At 34.1% G+C, this 22,186-nt stretch overlaps 1 protein-coding gene and 1 long non-coding RNA gene across 2 annotated transcripts in view; both read right to left on the bottom strand.

Annotated features, from left to right (window-relative positions):
* Nucleotides 1–22,186, bottom strand: part of LOC127987284 (uncharacterized) — a 162,818-nt gene that overhangs the window by 36,550 nt on the left and 104,082 nt on the right. The gene's annotated exons all lie outside the window — the stretch shown is intronic.
* LOC127987283 (C-type natriuretic peptide 4) lies at nucleotides 1,194–4,057 on the bottom strand. The gene is made up of 3 exons (XM_052589534.1): nucleotides 3,879–4,057; nucleotides 2,623–2,915; nucleotides 1,194–1,506 (listed from the first exon to the last, which is right to left on the bottom strand). Coding segments are annotated over exons 1-3 (390 nt in total). The 5' UTR covers nucleotides 3,975–4,057; the 3' UTR covers nucleotides 1,194–1,505.

Genomic DNA, 22,186 nt, shown 5'->3' with positions numbered 1-22,186 from the left:
CTGCAAATATTACCATAATATTGCTATAATAATATAAACATTAGAATGAGTTGAATGATGGATTAATGATACTACATTTCAGCTTTGCTTCACAGAAATAAAGTATATTTTGTAATATATTCACACAGAACTCACAATTTTTACTGTATTCTTACTCTAGTGCTATTAAATATAGTGCATTTTCATTCATTCATTACTTACTCATTCATTAAAACTAGTCAGCAAGTTGTGATTTTAAACGGCGAGGTTGTAAAATGTATCCTGTGTTAATCATATAAATCTAAACCTAAATATTATTTGTGTAGTGGCAACAGCTGTTTTGACATCTAGACAAGCTCTTGTTCTCTCAGTTCCTCTAGTAAGCTCAACGACCGCGTTTCTCTTCATCTGTTGAACTGGAGTGAGGTTATCTGTCAAAGAGCCTCTTCCTTTGCGATATACAGACCCGAACGAGCAAGCGTGAATCATATGAAATCCTTTTTTTTTTCTTTACTTGTGTAATTCTCCTTTTAAAGCACTCTACAGATATATACAGCACTAATTCATTGATAGACCTGCTGTTTTGTCCACTTAGTGTAGTGAGCAATGTTCTTGGACTGCTCTCTGCCGTTTCGGTTAAAGTTGTGCTACATGCTGGTCTAATGTTGGAGAGATTCATCTGAACATGCGTCAGAGGCTCAGATCTGCCCTCTCGTGCTCCTGCTTATTCATTATAGCAGGTTTATTAATGAAATACTCCGTATAGAGGCCGTAGGCTTTATACTCACTGGCTTTTTGGCTGATTTCAATGCAAACATCCACAAAACAAGATAGTTTTAATGTATTCATTTCTAAAGAAAATGTATTTTATTTATTGATTTCAGAGAATATGTTAAATTAGTATTTATACTTTCGTGTGTTAAATTGTTAAACTTGATATAATGCAGATTTACAATACACAATCTTGCTTCTTAGATATATTTTTTATATATATTTACTGAAATCCGTATATATATATATATATATATATATATATATATATATATATCATCATTTACACAAAATTACATGGTCAAAACTGTTTTTTTTTTTGCATTTGTGCATTTTTTAATGACTTTTAAAACATTTACAACTATTAAGAGACAGAATAGTTACAAACAGAATTGACCTGCAGTTTGCATTCGTTTCAAAATGTTACATAAATAAAACTCATATTTATAAATATCTCTTTTATAAACATATAAATAGTTTTTCAACATAAATACATTTATGCGAGAATGAAATACATGAATGTACAGCAGCAGCAACAATATACAGCGTCTATCCACGTCATCTGCCATGTGTTCCTTTTTATTTTGTACATATTTTTTTTTTCAATCTAAATATTTGTTTCAGTTGTACGTCTCACTGTCCCCACAATGGTTCTCGTAGTGGCTTCGTACCATGAGTCCGATTCTTTAGGTTTTTCCTCCGAAGAGGAGCAACTAAGTCTGTTCTGGCCCAAGTGGATGGCGTCCTGGATTAGCTCTGGAAAAGAGAGGAGACTGAGTCAGATGGATGTAGACGTGTGTCACGAATGCGTGCGTGCACACGACTGACGTCAGATCTCGGACAACAGTCCTGCATCACACAGTCAGATGTCCTTCTCATCAGCGTGCCACATGACGCACTAAAACTTAGTTATAAAAGTACACTCCAGATCTATTAAACACACTGTTACAGAAGTAAAAAATTAAGTTTGACACAAAATAGCTTCCTGAAATCATAGGGTTCCTGTTATAATGGCAGGTAAAGCATGTTGAATCAAGAAACTATAGTCAGGAATTCAGTGATTGATGAATATAATATACATGGGGCACAAAAAAAATTATTTGATGCTTATATATATATATATATACATAAATTTATGCTTATTGAAAATAAATTAATTTAATTTGAAAGTATAGCTACAAATATCAAAGATATAGTTTGCTACAGAAAAAAATCTAAATAATAATAATGTATTAAATATTATTAATAAATTATCATGATATTCCCCTAAAGAAAATATCTTTAAATACCGTATTTATAATTTAGACTATGCAGACACTCAGAAAAATAATAATATATATATATATATATATATATATATATATATATATATATATATATATATATATATATATATATTATTTTTCCGAGTATATATATAAAACAACATTAAATCAGTGAAATTATTTATCTGCAAAAAATAAATATCTACAAATACTATCTTTAATCTATAAATACAAAATTAACATACGGCAAAAATAAAATGTACATATATTTACATTATATATAATAATTCCTTTTATTGGAACATAAGTTAAAACTATTTAGCTTTTTTATAAAAAAAAAAAAAAAAAGGTAAAAGTAATTCCCAAAGAGTTTACCCACAAATATCAATATTATTAATAATAATCAAATCATTAATTAGATCACTACAGATACTCAGTGAATAAATAAATATACGTGTTAAAAATTACATCTACAGATATTTAAGATGAATCAAGCAATAAATCCATAATTTGATAAATGATAATATTATTATTATTTTTAATTCCATGAAATTTCCGAAAGCTGTCTGTCTACAGATGTAATAGTGACTCGTGTCGAGACTCTCACCATGAGAGATTGTTTGCGGGCTGAGACGGCTGGCAGCCCATCCCGCTCATGGTTCCTATCCGGTCCATCTTGTGTCCGAAGCAGCCGCTCCTGGCCGTGGATCCTCCCTTCTTAGACCCAGCTTTGAGTCTGCGTGAGCCGGGCTGGTCGTTCATCATCCTGGCCCAGGGGCCCTTGGCCCGAGTGTCCAGGCGCAGGTCCCTCAGCAGACGGACCCTGTCCTCCATCCTCCTGCGGCTCTCAGCGGACCCCAGCAGCTCAGACAGCTCCTCGCCCAACAGCATCCGCAGGGACTGTGGGACACACGGACACCCTCAGTCACACTCACTCTACAACTCTGACAGAGAGCTGTCCTCCTGATCTGAGCGGCTCAGGGGTTGTTCAGTCACATCAAGACACTAGCGTACGCATTTTAACAACGCAAAAAGATCAAATCCAGCATACAGTGGTTCTTCAGCTTGTAGATTAAATGAGTAATATTAGTAAAGTGGTTCAGAATATATGTAATCTATTTGTTTTATGTTACAGTCTGTTCATAATCGCTGTTTATATGAGATGTGGTGGATTTAATGTTAGGCATCGTTTAGATGTTTCTCCTGAAATAAGATAAAAACGACGCGGGTGCAGCAAGAGACTCAGAGGATTTCACCTTCTATGGTTTTGATGAAATGCGAACATCTTTGCGTTTGTCTTCCCCTGAAACTGTTTTCTGAGAAGACAACGAAAAAGTCCCCGTTTGCTCCGAGGTGAACCTCACTGATGTCTAAAGATGCGTCTCTTAAAAGAAGCGCCTTCTCTGTTTTTCACGCCTGCGAGCGAGAACCTGTTGATATATAGATATATAAATATATATCAACGGGTTTTCTCTCTATATATTAGTCACAAAAATGAATGAATCTGTAGTTTAAACTCAAAGAGTCTTGCGTCCGGACAAGTGTCTAATGATGCTCGAAATGCTTTTACATGATGATGAGGAGGAGGAGAAGGGCTTACAGATTATATAAATGATATATTTTTATCATATATAAATTATGATAAGTTAAAACTACTCTGTTTTGAACTTGAGATGATGTTTGTCTATTTAGACACTCGTAGTTTGATGCATATATTGCGCGTAACTGCATCCAAGCTTTAGCGCATGCATCTCGTACACAAGTTTGTAGACCTCGTATCAACTTTTATATATCAAACCAGACTCTTAACTGTATCTATCGCTGACTATATGACATATGGTTTCTCATGAGTGTCCCACTCACCCTCTGTTCCTCCGGCGTGAGTGGTTTTGTCTCGGTGCTGACCGACAGGAGAGTCAGAATAAGTCCACACGCCACCAAGTGCGAGATGATGATCATCGTGATGCTGCTTCGGATGGCAGTGCTTGTCTAAACCTTCATTAACTCCCAGAGGTGTCGAGCTCAACTCTTACTCAACGCAATCTCGGCTCAGGGTTTTATAGCCGCTATGACATCACCCCGGTGACGTCACGCCCCCCACCCCACCCTCACGCGCTTTACCTTTGGGTGGCTGCGTCATAGGTTACTGTTAATTGTATCTGAAGTGACCGACGTGGTGTGTCTGTAACTGATCCGAGGATATTCGTGCGTGATATTTAGTCTAGTCCAGGTTTTCAGTGACCACTTAAATACAGGCGGGAACAGAACAATCAAGAGAGATCATTCATGATAACCATGAATCACAGGACAGGATTTAGATGAAACGGAAACTTGAAGTAAGATTTTTTTTTTTTTTTTTTCTGCAACGGGCACAAGATTAAACTACGTCTTTTGCCTTAATGCCAGTCCTAAAAGTCGTTTTTATATTTAGCTAGATTACACATCAAACGATTAATCGCATCCAAAATAAGTTTTCGTTTACACAGCATATGTGTGTGCACTGTGTTTATTTATTATGCATATATAAATACAAACATCTTTCATTAAGTATTTTGAAAATATTGACATGTATTTACATTTATGTATTTATATTATCGTATTTTATATTATATATAAATGTTTAATACATAAACAACATATTTTTTCTTAAATATATACATGCATTTGTTTGTGTTTATATATACATAATAAATACACACAGTACACACACATATATTATGTCAATAAAAACTTTTATTTTGGATACGATTAATTGCAATTAATCATTTGACAGCACTAACATATATACGTATTGCACCAAATTGTATTTGGTCTTTGCATCTGATCTTGTAGTCAAAAATAAACCATTTTCATCAGTAAAATGCTGCATATATGCGAGCAGAGGTCAAAGGCAGGATGGAGCATCAGTTTGAGCAGGAGTCGGGATCTTCTACACTTTCTGGTTTGGGACACTGTGTGGCAGTATATGCTGAGTGAAATGGTCTCAGCAGCAGTCCACCAGATAGCAGTGTCAGAGACTGGATCATTATTTACAAATAAGGACTTTAAAGTCTATAATCATACTGTGGCTGTAGGTGTAGTGTTGTGAACAAATGCTGATTTTCTGCACTTTCAACGTGTCAAAACATTAATGCACTGACATACTGACATTCAGACATATTTCAAATATAATGTGCTCTTGAGGTTGGGAGAAGTAGTCAAACAACCCCCTTAAAATAATAATAATAATAAATAAATTAAAAAAAAAAGTTTTTTTGGTTAACAAGGAAACCTGGGCAATAATGATTAATTTTAATTATATATATATATATATATTGCTGTAAGACAAGTTTCAGAAATTGTCAATGTTCTAAGTAATATGCATTGATTTTAATCCATCTTTAAAGAAAAAGTTCACCCAAAAATGAAAATTAGCTGGACATCCGAGATGTACATGAGTTTGTTTCTTCGCCAGATTTGGATAAATGTATCATTGCATCAGTGTCTCATCAATGGATGCTCTGCTGTGAATGGGTGCCGTCAGATAGAGAGTCCAAACAGCGGATAAAAACGTCACAAGAAGTAATCCACGCCGCTCCAGTCCATCAGTTTATGTCTTGTGAAGTGAAAAGCTGTGTGTTTGTAAAAACAAACCCATTCATTAAAATGTTGTTAACTTCAAATCATTGCTTCCGGCTAAAAAACAAGTTCATAATATTAAAACAACTCCATTAAGACATTTTAACTTCAAACTTCAAAATGTTGGCCAAACTATGAGTCCATAATCCATAACAGCACTTCCTTCCTCCAGTGAAAAAGTCCATCTCCTGTTGTGAACAGATTTCTCTCCTGATTCAGACCAGAGGACTTTTTCACAAGAGAGAGCTATATTATGGATTATGAACTTGTGTTTTTGATGGAGGCTAATCATTTAAAGTTAAAATATCTTAATCATGGATTTGTTTCTTGCAAACACACAGCTTTTTATGTCACAAGACATTAACAGATGGACTGGAGAGGTGTGGATTATTTCTGGATTATTGTGATGTTTTTATCAGCTGTTTGGACTCTCATTCTGGCGGCACCCATCCACATCCATTAGTGAGCAAGTGATGTAATGCTGGATTTCTCAAAATCTGATGAGGAAATAAACTCATTGGATGACCAATCTTGGATAGAAAAATCTGGAGTTTACAGATCACAATGAATAATTCATGAATATTTAATGAGGTTTTCTGTAGCTATATTGATCATCACATTGTTTCATATCTTTTTGAAATGCATGTCAGATCTGTTACTACTTTTTTTGTGTGACAGTATTGACCAATCAGCATTCACGATTGCAACTATCCATTTCACAATAGCAGTTATTGTTATAAAAATGGAAAATGAACAAAATATAACTTTAAGGACATGCTGTTTTCCTTCCATAAAATACATACGAGTAAGTCCACTAAAATTTCTGGGCTTTTGAAAAGCCGCTGCCTTGTCCCTAAGACATTTTCCCAGATGTAAAAGCGGTATAAACAATTTCTGCACTCTTAAAATGTAATCACAAGATATTTGGTGGTCGTGTTTAACAAAAGGAAATCATACGGATCACAGTTTTTATGTTTAACTGTCACAGACTGGAAAAAAGCGACTCACTTCCTTAATTCTGTAGAAATCCTATCAAGCACGACTGCTCACGTTTTCCTCATGATTATAATTATATCTTAATGGCATTACATTTATGGTATAAAATAAAATTCAAAATATACAAAAATCGAATTAATAAAACATAGTATGCATTATTATTAAAATAACTTTTTGTGTATTGTTTTTTTTCTTTCTATTTTTAGTTTTCATTTTAGATTAAGTAACTTTGTAGTGTGTTTTTGCCATTAAAAAATATCTATATTATTTTAAATAATTTGTCTGTCTATTTATTTTGTTTATTTATTCATTTAAATGTCAGTATTTTAAGATAAATTCAATGGAAATTAGAAAACGTTCCTATGTAGATTTTTTTATTTTTATATTTTATTTTATTTTAATTATTTTTTTTTTAATGGTTTCAGTTTTATCTATAATAATTATATAAAATAAGAAACCTTCATAGGCTGCAAGATAAACCTGTACTAGACTGTTAAAGTGAACCCCTTTTTTCTTTGTATTTGTGCATACTTTTGTTATCCAACTTTAAAACTTAGCATTGCACTTCTAATGCAATTTCCTGCTCAAGACGAATCACTTTTGTGAGTCGCTTTGGATAAAAGCATCAGTAGATGGAAATGTCTTCAAGGACACGACTTGCACTCAGAAGATTGTGGCCATTACTCTTGCTTATGCAGCATTTTCAGAGCATTGTGGTCGAGTCCGTCGGCCGTCTGCTGAATTTCCTTGAATGGCCGCTCGGAGAGATCCAGGAGGTCTGTAATACCTGGAGAAAGCCATCCATTAGCATTCCCATTCAGTGGCAGTCGCCCGGCCATAAATGCAGAGGGAAATGATGTCATGTGGATGCTGATTGGCTGATGGCACCGCAGGAATCTGCACAGTCACAAGTCATTGACTAGTGAGCGCCATGAGCTGTGCTGTCAGCGTTTCATGCTGGGTAAACATCTACTATGATATAGCAACATATTTATGATTTATATGTTGCTTGGTACGTTTTTAATTCATAAAAAAACAGAGATGCGGGTCAATGGAAAAGATGCTTTTTGGCAGCAGAATGGTTGATGACTTGATGTCAGATGTATCTTGGCCATTCATATTGCAAATGAATGTAGGTGACATTTAAAGAGTAAGCAAAGACATATTAATTCACTACATCAGTTATGATGGTGTGGTGCAGCAGTTAATGATATTGTCTGTTTACTGAAAGCTTGGAGTTTCAATCCTGCAAGAAGAGTCAATGGATTTGAATGTTTTACACTTTCTAAGACACTGATTTTATATCTGAAACTGAATTATAATATATTATGTTTTGTCTGAGTTATGTTAACTATGAAAAAGCTAAACAAAAAGTTAATGTAAATGTAAACCATTTCAATATGCACTGTGTGAAAATGATTTCTAAATAATATATATATATATATACATATATATAGCCATAGTGAGAGGTACAGTCAAATTTGTTGTTGATCTGAGCATTTTGAAATGTCATGCCAAATATTGGCGCATTTTGGATTTCATGAGAGCTACACATTCCAAAAAAGTTGGGACAGGTAGCAACAAGAGGCTGGAAAAGTTAAATGTACATACAAGGAACAGCTGGAGGACCAATTTTCAACTTATTAGGTCAATTTACAACATGATTGGGTATAAAAAGAGCCTCTTAGAGTGGCAGTGTCTATCAGAAGTCAAGATGGGCAGAGGATCACCAATTAAAAAAAAATAAAAAATTCCGACGTTTGCAGAGATGTGTTGATGCAAAGAAATTTAAAATCAACGTATTTTTCCCTTAAAATGATAATTTTTCTCAGTTTAAACATTTGATATGTCATCTATATTGTATTCTGAATAAAATATTGAAATTTGAAACTTCCACATCACTCCATTCTGTTTTTATTCACAATTTGTACAGTGTCCCAACTTTTTTGGAATCGGGTTTGTGTGTGTGTGTGTGTATATATAAAAAATCAAGGAAATTTATCTGCCAATTTTTTCTTTTTGCTGTATCTAAAACGTACCGAACCGAACCGTGACACCATTGAATCGTATCGAACCGAACCTTGAATTTTGTGAACCGTTACACCCCTAATATATATATATATATATATATAATATATATATATATATATATATATACGAAGGATTCCGGAACAGCCATACGGTTATAGCAAACCTACAGAAATTGTGAGCTGTACTTCATACATCACAAATCTGTACACACGATCACTGCATTTCAAGTAATGTGAGTTACGTAAGAGTGAGATTACTATTTTCAAGTATTTAGTTAACACATTACTATTTAATTTACAAGAAAATATCTTCAAATCTTTCAGATAAGTAATGCTTTCCCATGTACTGACTGACAGCGCTCCTGTCCTCGTGTTGAAATCTGAAGTAAGTGCAGAGGAATTGTGTGTGCAATCTTCTGTTCAGATGTGAATTTACCTTTCCTGCAGCCTGAGGCTTATTCTTTTTAGTTTTGGTGTGAAAGATCTTTCACATTCGCCAAAGATAGAACTTTTTTAAACTAAAAACAAATAAGCAATCCCAGACCAGATAAGAAAAAGTAACACAAAAGTAACGTAACGCATTACTTTCTATAAAAAGTAACTATGTAATGCATTTAGCTACTTTCTGAGGGAGTAGCACAATATTGTAATGCATTACTTTTGAAAGTAACTTTTCCCAATGCACATGATGCAAAATGTAACTTTTGCACATGATGCAAAATTCGCCCAAAATTGCAACCTGATCTAATGGGAAAATACAATGGGAAAATTAACACTCAATATTTGAGTGAACTGTCCCTTTAAATGATCTATGCTATGAACCGTGATGGAGCTACACTAAGGTCCAAATGTGAATTATTTCATCAAAAATAAACAACAAAAAAGGACAGAATTATCCTGTGATGTATGTACAGTATATTTAAACCCTTTCACCTTACTAGCAGACAAATGAAATACAGTTTTAATGTTTTCTTGTTGAGTGGCAGTTAGTATGTGACAATATTCCAGTCTTTTTAATGAGTCCGAGACACTTTGGTTTGCCATGCTGAGAGTTTGGCCTAACCAATTACACTCCTCATATTCTCATACATTTAATGATGCTGTAGATTTTTCCCATTGACATCATAAAAATATCCAAGAACATTTTTCTGCATCTTTTTTTTTTTTTTGTATTTTTTAACTTCGACCACTAAATGTTATATGCCTAATTTTTAATATATTTTCAAGCTTTCATGTGGCGGAAAAAGCAGAGAAGTTTAGATCGGTGAGTGTGGAGGAGCAGCGGGCAGAGCGCTGTGTGCGTCGAGCTCCTCGCTAAGTGTTTCAGCAACGACCGGCCGTTTGGGGCCGGTTCAAGACAAACTACATGTCTGTAAGAGTCCTATAAATAACAGTTTTATTATGCCTCTTTCTGAATGCTTTTTGCAAAGTGTGTCTCTGAAGGCTTGCACATGTGGGATTGTTCAGCAGCGGTTCTGCGTTCAGTGATGTAAGGGGTCAGCGCGGCGGTTGCGCTTGTACCAGCGCTGAGGACATTTTCATAATGTGATACAAAGCACATGGATACTGCTATTCACATCACTATCACAAAGTAAAGGTAACGGATGAAGTCATTCCTGCAATCAACGGCCCTTACTGTGACTTGCTCTGAAATAATTTAATGCAGTTTCTGGAGCTTTCTCCATCTAACATGGAAGATGGAAGTAGCAGAACTGGAACGTTTCTAAACATAGTCGACAAGTGGTAGATCGGTAAATGACAAAAAAAAGCTTGTTTTTGTTCAAAGCAGCCAGTTATGTTGTGCCTTATTGCATTTCCGTACCAGTGGTTCAGACGAAAAGGCCATCAAAATCAAATCTGAAGAACGTATAAGATGTGTTGGTTTGTGCACAAATGAAGAACATCCCAAATCAGATGTTCTTAGAAATGTAATAACCAACCTTTCCTGAGTAATTTACAATTTGAGATGTCATTCATATCAGTAGCATAAAGTTGCGGGGCGAATAATGCGACAAATACAGAAGTGTATGAGTTTGTTTCAGTAAAAGTTAAGGTATGAAAGTTTAGATGTAACAGGAAGCGAAGTGGAAGGGATTTGAACTCGGGACGTCTGTCGGCGCGCTGCCAACGATTTTATCAGTGCCAAATTGTTTCAGTAAAGTTTGTCTGAGGTTTGTGCAGCTGTGTTCACCCTTATATTTGTTTTTAAACCGGTATTAAAACAACATCTCTTGTCTCTCTACTGCCACCACCTGGTCTGGAGGACACAATGTTTATTCAGTAAGTATGTTGATTTTTGTACTTATATCAATTGCACTTTGTTTTACTCTGAAAACAAAAGAAAATTACTATAATTTGAAGTTTTTTATACAATACAGTCAACTCAAGAATTTAATATTCTTCTAACCTCAAATGATTCGTAACCCTTGAAAAATAAGTACATTTTATTATATTTACAAAAAGAGTACTTATAGCAATGTTTGATGTTTAATTAACTTAATTGCAAGCTATTTTCAATTAAAATATTTAAAACAGTTAATTTCAATATTATTGCAAAGTGTACAAGTGTTCTCACTTAAGTGCCCTTTTATGTCAGTATATATATATATATATATATATATATATATATATATATATATATATATATATATATATATACTTTTAAGATATGTACACTTTAAGTATACATTCAATACAACAAATTACACTAATTACAATAAAAAAATTTGCCATTTTATATTATGTCAATATGTTAATATAGTATGGTTTAGTCAGTGTTACTTTTAACACTGGACTAAAAAAAGCTAAATCTTTGAACATTTTAATATATTTTATATGGAATTAGAATATTAGCCTTAGGATATTGTTGAAGTCATTAAACTTTGTGTTATGAACAAATACCAACTCCTTTCAGTGTTCTGCTCGCAGTTTAACGAGGTGTTTCATTGATTTGTCAACCGAACTCGAGTAAAGTCACCACATGGTGAAAAAGTGAGGTATGACACATGGTACGCTTAGGTCAACAGCTATTCCAAGGCAAATATTAGTTTGCCTGCTGCATCATAAGAAGAGCTGCCTGGTTTTAATATTAGTGTGGTTTGTGTTTAGCAGTTTGCAATAACTATAAAAGCATCTGTTACAGCTAACATGGCTGTTTTAATGCAAACGGAGTCGCGAAGTACACTAGGGAAGTGCCATCAAGGCTTCAGTTTTAAATCAGAAGTCACAGCCAGTTTCACCACATCATCATTTATCCCTCTTTCTTTAAAAGCCGTTTGTTTAGACCACAACTAAAACAGCTTTGACCCGTGATAGTTTTGCATTACAACAATACGATATTAATTAATTGACAACAAACACACAAACAACAATACAAAAAAATCTTGATAGATTACCATAGAGCATTTTATGTTCCCAAACGCCCATCAAACAACCCATATTTTCGAGGTTTGGGTGAGACGTGTTGTTGTAAAACTAAATTCAAATGGAACATTTTCGAGTTCGTATGTCATTGCAAGTGAAAGAATGCAATAATGTGTTTCATGGTGATATAAAAGTCCCTTTTTAGAGGGATAGGGCCTTGCTTACTCACATTCAAATAATTCCACATGGTGCTGCGGCCTCATCTACATGTTATAACACTGGCGCTAGGAAAAAACATTCACTTTAGTCGCTGATGTAGCGGATCAAGGGATCTATTTAACCAGTTACTTTCAAAAACTAGACCATTTGACAATTGGCATAAAGTCTGGTGCAAATCATTGCATTTTCTGATTAAGGACCACCCACTTAAACATCCACCAATCGATATCCATCGCAGAAAGTTGCGTTTGCTTTGTAATGAGAAGTAAATGAGGCTTCAGTCTGGCTTGTGAAACTTCTGTTTCTAATTCACATTATGTACACACGGCCATGTGTGCAGTCTGAAATCTGCATATAGTCCCATGCAGAGCCTACACACAATTATGGAGATCATACACCGCCATTTAGTCAGAGTAAATATTTGAGCAATTTTGAGACATGACATGATGAAAGAATTTTGATGTGAATTAGGAAAATGAAATTTAAATTGACTCGCTCTCAGGCAATACAAGTTTGTGTTTTTCACTGTGTGTGTTTTTTGGGGGGGATTTGGAGAAATGCAGCATAGCACCACTTGCTCACCACTGGATGTGAATGGGTGCCATCAGAATGAGAGTGCAGACAGCTGATAGCCTGGGGTGAGTAAATTTTTTAAAGAAATTGATACTTTTATTTACAAATGATGCATGAAATTAATTGAACTCATGCAAAAATGTACACCAAAAGTAGTAATTATCAAAAGTTTCAAATGAATCATGAACAAATACAACTTTTCCGGTAATGTGTATATTATAAAAAAATAAAATAAAAAAAGGAAAAAGATAAAAAAAAAATGGTAGACAAAAATTTCATTTTCACAATTCACAAAAATACACATTTTCAAAAGCTTCAAGTAAAGTTTAGACTGATTATGTTCCATAAGAACCAATTAACTAGCAAAAATACAAAACTAAAGAGTTATTGTGTGTATAATCGATCATTTTCATGAGAACCATGAGCCTGGACGTTGCAGGTTGAATGTGGCACTGGCATGGCATCCACAAGGATGGGAGTAGGGTTGTGCCTGTTGCCTAAACCCCAATTTTACAGTTGGAAGGACTGAAACATCTGGAGGTTAACCACTATGCTGGGATCACCAGTTAAATGGTGGCGGGCCTGGGCCACGGTTCAAACCCGGCATCTCTTGGCCCCCTTTCTGCAGCAGGGGTACCGGCGCGATTGCATGGAAAAGCAGTTAAAGTGGCTGCGGCAATAGTGATGAACAAGTTTCCATCAGGTCTCTCCTGAAGATGATGGTTGTGTGCCATGTTGGAGTTCAACGAATAAGAACTCAACATGACCTCTGTATTTTTTGGTGGTTTTTTTGTTTCCTCTAGAAAAGCAGGGTCATAGATCACAGGGGATCATGTTAAATCCATTGTCGAACCTAGTGGTAAACTTAGACTCGGCTGTTCAGGACACTTACATTCAGCGAGCAGCTTTCGCTCCATGTCAACCTTTTGTTCCCACAAAGCTGATTCCTCCGGATATTTTACATCTTGTAATGCATTTATATCTATTTTGGGACGTCATACACTAGAGCATGAACTCTGATTCCCAGTATTAGCTGGGTTGGGAACTGAGAACCAGTTCTTCTCCAAGTCCATTTAAAACAAATAAATAAATAAAGGTTTGGTTCTGTTAAAATACTCCTAACAGTTCTCTCTTGCACATTATGACACGAATGTGAATAGAATACTGTAATGGCCATATTTACTAACAGCTTGTCAAGTCAAGTCACCTTTATTTATATAGCGCTTTAAACCAAATACATCGCGTCAAAGCACTGAACAACATTCATTAGGAAAACAGTGTGTCAATAATGCAAAATGATAGTTAAAGGCAGTTCATCATTGAATTCAGTGATGTCATCTCTGTTCAGTTAAATAGTGTCTGTGCATTTATTTGCAATCAAGTCAACGATATCGCTGTAGAATAGATGAAGTGACCCCAACTAAGCAAGCCAGAGGCGACAGCGGCAAGGAACCAAAACTCCATCGGTGACAGAATGGAGAAAAAAACCTTGGGAGAAACCAGGCTCAGTTGGGGGGCCAGTTCTCCTCTGACCAGACGAAACCAGTAGTTCAATTCCAGGCTGCAGCAAAGTCAGATTGTGCAGAAGAATCATCTGTTTCCTGTGGTCTTGTCCTGGTGCTCCTCTGAGACAAGGTCTTTACAGGGGATCTGTATCTGGGCTCTAGTTGTCCTGGTCTCCGCTGTCTTTCAGGGCAGTAGAGGTTCTTTCTAGGTGCTGATCCACCATCTGGTCTGGATACATACTGGATCCGGATGACTGCAGTGACCCTCTGATCTGGATACAAACTGGATCTCGTGGCCACTGTGACCTCGGAATAAGAGAGAAACAGACTAATATTAGCGTAGATGCCATTCTTCTAATGATGTAGCAAGTACATCTGGTGTTATGTGAAGTGTTCCCGGTTCCGGTTTACCTAATTAATGCAGCCTAAAAATCCTTTAACGGATTTGGATATTAAAAGCATATTAGTGTGTTATTTGTAAACCAGGTTAAAGAGATGGGTCTTTAATCTAGATTTAAACTGCAAGAGTGTGTCAGTGCAAAGCCTATTCTGTCAGGATTTATGAAAGACAAATTAGAAAGGAAAAGGCATGGACATATTGCATATGCATATTGCATATTTTTGCAGGTGACCTTATTGAATATGAATTTATAAAATTGCTAGGACGAGAGTATTGCAATAATTCACAATACAAGATTTACTAGGTTCTCGGTAGTCAGAATTCGCCCTATTACTTAACACACCAAAAATACATAAATAAAAATAAAGATCTTAAATTTTACTCCTGTGTTGTTATTATTAATCTGCAACTGATTATCAATTTGTGCTGCCCTTGGTAGATTTCGTTGGTCATTATGGAAATGATCTGGCTGCAGCTGTGTTTAAGAGTAGTTACTTAACAACAATGTGCTAAAAATGGAAACGTTTTTCCATTGCATTTTTTTTTTTTTTTTGTATAGACAACCACATATTCAAAACAATGACTTAAAAGGCTGTATTTTGAGTACCAGGCCAGTAGATGGAGATAGTAAATAAACCCAATAGTTAAACATGTAATACATATGTGTGTGACATCACTGTTTCCACAAATTTACACTTTGAAGTTTGCACAGAGATGATAATGGTAATGCATGGCAGTCATTTGAAACCCGTTTTCAAAAGTTAGCATTTTCAGCCCCCCAAATTCCCATTGTTGTGTGAATGAATGGCCAAACTGTATTACAAATGCTTATTTTTAGTTGAAAACAGTGTCATGTAGTGTCCTATTTCACTCATTAAACTCTAGCTTTTATGGGATTGCTATCTTGCCAATTTGCCCTGTTTAGTAAAGCTGGTCCTATTTTCTTGCGATATTTATTGCTACTGAATCTTCAGCACAAAATGATAAGACAACTAGTATAGTCTGATTCCTGAATGAGTTACTCTAATGAGTTGGTTCAACCCGATCTCACGGCAATTTGTACATATTTTAGGAGGTGGCTAATTTGTACGAATTCGTACGACCACACTCGTACAAATTCATATGATTTTTGCCAAATTGTATGTATTTTACGAGTTGCACAATTCGTATGAATATGTACAAATAACCTAAACCTAACCCCGCCCCTAAACCTAACCGATACAGGGGTTTAGACAAATCGTTAAAAATCGAGTGAGGTCACATACCTAGTCACATCAGCAAAATGTAATTTGCAAAAAAGTCCATCATCTATTGTCAATAGTGTACCTATGAAAGACACCAAGCAACTTTCTGTTGGTCAGTGTTTCAAATTTATGTGACAACCCTGAAACCGTTGCAAAATCTACATGGGGAAAATCCTTTACCTTCACGCATATTTGCAGATTGTGATGATTTGGATTGAAATGGGTGGATTTTGCATGCAAAAATTCACAAGCAACAGTAAACATGAGCTTTGCACTGAAGGAGGGACCTGAATCTTGGATCTCTTTATAAGGAACGCTTTTGGACACCTGGACCATAAAAAGTAATTTCCATCTCTATTCATCATTAAATTGATGTTTCCTATAAAATGTAGTCATCATGCATGGAAACGTCTCACATTATTGCTCAAGTATCTCATAAACAAAATTTATTTACATAAAAGTTAAATACACAAAGGTAGCACTTCCAAATCAAAAGAATGAATTTACAAACCAAACCATTATACTTCACATTCTCGTTTAATTAGTTTGGTTTTGACTGTTATGTCACTATTACGAGTTAAAAGGCTTTCTGCACATCTTGACTGGGAGCAGTGTTTGCTTACAGTCTTGTTTTTGATTTATGAGCATTAAATCAATCGGTCCCGACTGATAAAGCAGCTGACAGCCTTTTGAAAGTGGAGATTCATTCTCTCTAAAACCTCATCAAGGCCGCAAAAATGTCTCTAAAGTACTCATTATATGTTATGCATTTTTATTTTATTTTTTTTTGTATTAAAATCGATTTACAGTTTGGCTCTTGAGGACACAAGCCAATTTTTGAAACCGATTCTGTCATCATTTAACAATTTTTAAAATGAGTCTTGGCTTTCCATGTGAGTGCTTCCTTCAAGTTAAGACAAGTGCACAAAATCATAACTACAAAAAAAAAAAATTAATAATTAGGCATTCCACCAAACAATGCAGGTTATTACTTAATCATATCTAGTTTAGAATGATAAGTCATCTCAAATCTCAATTTGTCTTTAACGACGTAAAACAATGAACATTGTGTCTTTCATATCTTTTCAAACCATAAGACTTTACAATAACAATTTATGTGTAATGCATTATAAGGGGTTATTATTGCATTTTAATTATTGATAATGTGTGTTGTAATTCATTATATCTTGTTGTAAATAATTGTAACCAAATTTAAAATGAATAGATAATTGTGTATTAATGTATTAACTGGGGTTACAATTATTCATGAGGTTGTACAAGGCATTATAAGGAGCATTTCAAAGCATAATTAATGCTACTAACCTACTTTTATAATGCATTATGAATAATGCCTTTAAGTAAAGTCTTACCGACTTTACCCTTTTGGTAGAACACAAAAGAAGAAATTTTACAGAATGTTAAAGCTGCTTATTTATTTAAGTTAGTGGGAATCAAATTTTGTCGTATGGAAAAGAGCACATCAACACTTGCTTGTTCTAGGGTTTGCATGCAAGATTTTTATTGTGTGTGTGTGGGTGTTATTTCATAAATTAGACATTACACTCTTAAAGTTTTCATTCACTTCAAAGGTATGTAAAATATCAGTATTTTATAACTCGCTACTGTTATTTCTGTTACTTAATATGTTTCGCTTCATCCTGTTCATTTAAAAAATATGTATTCCACATTAATGGGCTGCAGAAACAATCTTGGTTGACTTCATGCGGTCTGATAATTTTTTTTCGACGTTTTTAGATTCATATATTCCATGAGTCATGCACTGTGTCTGACAATGGCTCAGATTCGAGAGGAAAAAAAAAGGAAAAGCGGGTTGGTTTTTTATATATGTTTTGCCAGTAAAGTCTATTGAGGAGCGGAAGGGAGCCCTTGCAGTGACCGGGAAAGCGGGCGGCTATAAACCAAACGCTCTCGGCTTTATAAGACTCAGGGCCACCATCTCTCTGCAAGGAGATTTTTTTTCTAAATTATTACCATCATTTGTCATCACATTAGAGGCTGGCTCCCATCCTGGGAAGCTGAGCTTTTAAAACAGCACTGCCACAATCAGAAAACGGTCCAGTTGACACTCACAAACCTAAAAACTAACTCTTTTAAACATGCATGGTGGTCACTTTTTACTATATTTAGACCCTCTTACCTCACAGAAGAAAAAACTAAACTAAACTAAACAAAAAACGCCCTACTGTACTTCCTTTTATGAGAGCACTTGAGAAAGAGCTGGCTGGAGATATGCAAACAATCAGACGATAAGTGGATGTCCGTGGTTGAGGCCATATAAAAAAACATAAAGCTATCAGGTCAAGTTTAGAAGAATCGAAGCGTTTGTAGTGCTTCTGTTTCGAAACTTTTATTTTCATCAAAATAAAGCTGAAATAATAAAAAAATAACAATACAATTTAAATATTAGGTCACAGTTTTGGGACCAGTTGTCACTAATAAATAACTATGACATATGCCTCAATCACTTTGTAATTAGCTGCTTATTAATAGTTAGTTATTAAGTAGGATTAAGGTAAGTCATGCAGAATAAGGCATTAATATGTGCTTTATAAGTACTAATAAACAGCCAAAATACTGTTAATAGTGAGAATTGCACACTATCTTTGGATTTTCAAAACATTTGACAAATTTGTTCAATTGAAGCAGTAAAATTAATTGAAATAAAGCTAAAATAAAATAAAGATATTAGATAAAAAGCAACATTAAAGTAACTTTAAACTAAAGGGAATATGTTGCAATACTTTGAAGTCAAACCACTAAAACGAACTAAAATAAAGCTGAAACAAAATAAAATCTAAATAGTTAATAACATACAAGAAAAATAAGCAAATATGGTAAATGTGATACATATATGTTAAGTTATATAAAATAGTTTTAACAGCAATAAACGCAATTTGTAGCACCAACAAATTCTGAAAATTAATGATAACAAAATGTATATTAAAAACTTTTAAGAGTAAGAAAAGTTAAAAGTTGAACTAATTGGTATAGGAAAACTGAAACAAGTTTAAGTGAAATAAGATAAAGTACTATAACCACTAACTGGAAATAAAGGCACAGCAAAATTGAAGAGAGAGAGACAGAGAGAGAGAGAGAGAGAGAGAGAAACAGGAGATGTTATGTAAAAGTTTTTTTTTTTTTTTTTTTTTTTTTTACCAGAGGCTAAAAAACACTTATTTGGAAATGCATGTGTTTTTGGATGTGTTTTTGACAGTTAATAAACTTTAATGTCAATCATTCTGTTAATTTATGCAAAAGTACTTTTCCAGAACACGATCAACCACAGATGTTTGATGGATAGATAGATATATATAAATGTAATTACAGGCTCTAGACCCAACAACAAGACCAACAACATAACAGAAGGAATAGATACGTAAACACATAAAAACAAACTTTGGTTCATGAGAGTCTTAACAGGCAACCATACCAATGTTTCCACAAATATGATTAATATCTAATCAACAGATAGATAGATAGAGAGAGAGAGAGAGAGAGAGAGAGAGAGATCATGCTTAAATTACATATATGTTCATATTCTGCTGCTGTGTGAGCACGGGCCGTTCACTAAAGTTTTCTTGGATATATATTTGCGGCAGTCTTTCTTCCCCATGTTGTGTCCTGCCTGATCTTCTACAGCTCCTGATTGACTTTCCCGAGGGCCGTCTCCCTTGCCTCGGTGTTGTGATGACTGTGCAAATGCTGAGGCTTCAACACTGCCAAAACTCCCGCTTTCTCACAATGCTTCCTTGTTATAATCAGCGATATATATATATTATATATCTTTTTTTATATTTTGGTCTTCGATGCCAACATGCCTCTGGGTTTTCTCTCATCTAACACAATCCCAACCATTTAATTACTAAATCACTTTGTCATCGATGTGGGTTTTGTTTAGAAATCAAATAAACCACCGAACGGGTTTTGTCTTATCTTGTTTTCATGACTTGATCAGCGGTTTCAAAGCTCAAGTGGGCATCGCAGCTTCAGGGAGTCTAAACTCTCATCATGTGTGGTCAATTTACAACGTCGTGTAAGTACAGGCTGGAAACTAAGTAATGCTTTTTAATGAAAGGAAAGTTCCCTTTAAACATTGATGACTGGAACACACATAAAATTATCATTTATCATAACCGAAAAGAGTGACAGTTAATACATAAACTTAATCCAAATAGAAACCCAATCAAAGAAGTAGGGGTAAATGTTGGTAAGTTATATTGATATGTCAATAATGAGTATCTTAGAGACAAAAATTATTTGGTTTTCATGAGGAAATCTATTTATTTATGCACGGTTATGCCTGCTTTTCCTAAAGTGAACTCTTGTGAAAAAGAAGTATGCTTCTTTAAAATAAAATGTTTACAAACTTTAAAACAATATACTTTAACTTAATGTACTTTATATGCAATTTCATGCTTCTACCATCTTTAAGATCTTGTTATATTAGTGGTAATTATGGTAAAATTATAGTAACTTTTAAAAATGCAAAAATGTTATTTCTAATTAAATATTACAATATTTTATAAAATTTTTAATTTTTAACAAATGTAATATTGAATAAAATGCTGTAGTCAAAAGTATAATTGAATACTTGCCATGCTTTAGTGTTAGTCAACACATCAGAATAAGTGTACTTCTTTAAAACATTGAATGTATTTTAAAGAAACGTTTAATTTGACAATGTTACAGAGTGCACTTAAGTGTGTTAAGAAACTTAGTCATAAAAGTGTCTCACTTTTAGTACATTTATTGCACTTTTTAACCTGAAAAAAATATATTTTTCAGGTCTGAAGTACACTAAAGTGCACATTCAATACTATTAGGCACACTTATTTTTCACAAGAGGTTTGGCATTTGAAATTTAGCTTTGTTTAGATTTAGGAAATAGTCTGGAAAATCAGTGCAAACGTACAAAGCGCATCAAAACAAACTCTTGTATTTTACCAGATGTGCCAATTTAGGTCTTGCGGGTTTTAGCGGAAATATATGTCTGGATCTCAGCAGAGGGTTAGAACAGTCATAAAGGGATACTTCCTTCCTAGCGGTTTGTTGTACAGAGTTACTACGACTTAATTGTCTATTAATCCTTTCCATTTGTATTCTCGATTATTTGTATTAGCGTGGCACATGTGTGGCAACTTGACTTGACTATCGGTATAAAGTCTGGTCCACACTGCAGTTTAAAAACTGCCCATTAGACAAAAAAGGAAAAAAAAAAGAACACGTTTAATTTGTTTTTACAGTATACCAGCTAAGAGGGAGCATTATCAGAATTTTAGCTAATGTTCCTTCAAGGTTTTCTTAAAGTTATGATCAAAATGTTGTTCCAATAATATTAAGAGAATGTTTGTTCAAATTAAAGAAATGTACTGGCTTTAAAAACATTCTCAAAATGTAAAAAAATTTAAAAAGTATTCAAGTGCATTTTGTTCTAAAACATTTTAGCTGGACATTCATCTAATGTTTTCAAATGTTACTACTTGTTTCAGGACATTCAGAGAACATTCAAATGTAACTTTCCAACAATGTTTGCAAAATGATGGAATGGAACGTTCCCTTAACATTTGTATAATCCAAGAAAACACTTAAAACATTTTTTTTTTTAAACTGGAAGTTTTGAAAGTCCAGAGAATATTTAAGAATAACCTTTTATTAACCTAATGGGAACATTAACAAAATGTTCTTAGACATTTTTTTGTTAGCTGGGATAAATGGTTAAGGAGTAAATCTAAAACCTTATTAAAAAAAAAAAAGGTTATATATATATATATATATATATATATATATATATATATATATATATATTGACAACCATTCAAAATAAGACTATTAATTTTTAACATTTAGTAATATAATTTTTTTTGAAGCATTTACAATTTCAGTGTGAGTCTTTAATTATTAATTTTTTTTGCCCATAAGCCAAAAAAAAAAAAAAAAGTTGTCATTACAACATGTAATTTGTGCAGTTAAAAAGTGATTAAAACAATCACAACAGATATTTGTGAGAAAATGTAACTAATTTATGAATTAGCAATTTCATTTGAATAATTACAATTATAATTGTATGTAACGATTTTTAGAAATGGGTAGGTCAGTTGGTCGTAAGCAGACTGTATGAAAAAGGTTTGAGTGAGATTGTGTAAATTCACATGAATTAGCTGTACTATATTACTTTTGTATTAGTTTTGTCACCTGGGATGGC

Source organism: Carassius gibelio, chromosome B22 (assembly GCF_023724105.1).
Source record: "Carassius gibelio isolate Cgi1373 ecotype wild population from Czech Republic chromosome B22, carGib1.2-hapl.c, whole genome shotgun sequence".
NCBI lineage: Eukaryota > Metazoa > Chordata > Actinopteri > Cypriniformes > Cyprinidae > Carassius > Carassius gibelio.
The sequence above is the reverse complement of the archived record's forward strand: the minus strand, read 5'-3'. Positions and strand labels throughout refer to the sequence as shown.

Excerpts from the sequence above, each read along its gene's own strand:
- LOC127987283 (XM_052589534.1), bottom strand. The coding sequence starts at position 3,974 with ATGATCATCATCTCGCACTTGGTGGCGTGTGGACTTATTCTGACTCTC. Across the intron at positions 2,916-3,878 it reads TCACGCCGGAGGAACAGAGG|TCCCTGCGGATGCTGTTGGG; the intron begins GTGAGTGGGACA and ends TGTGTCCCACAG.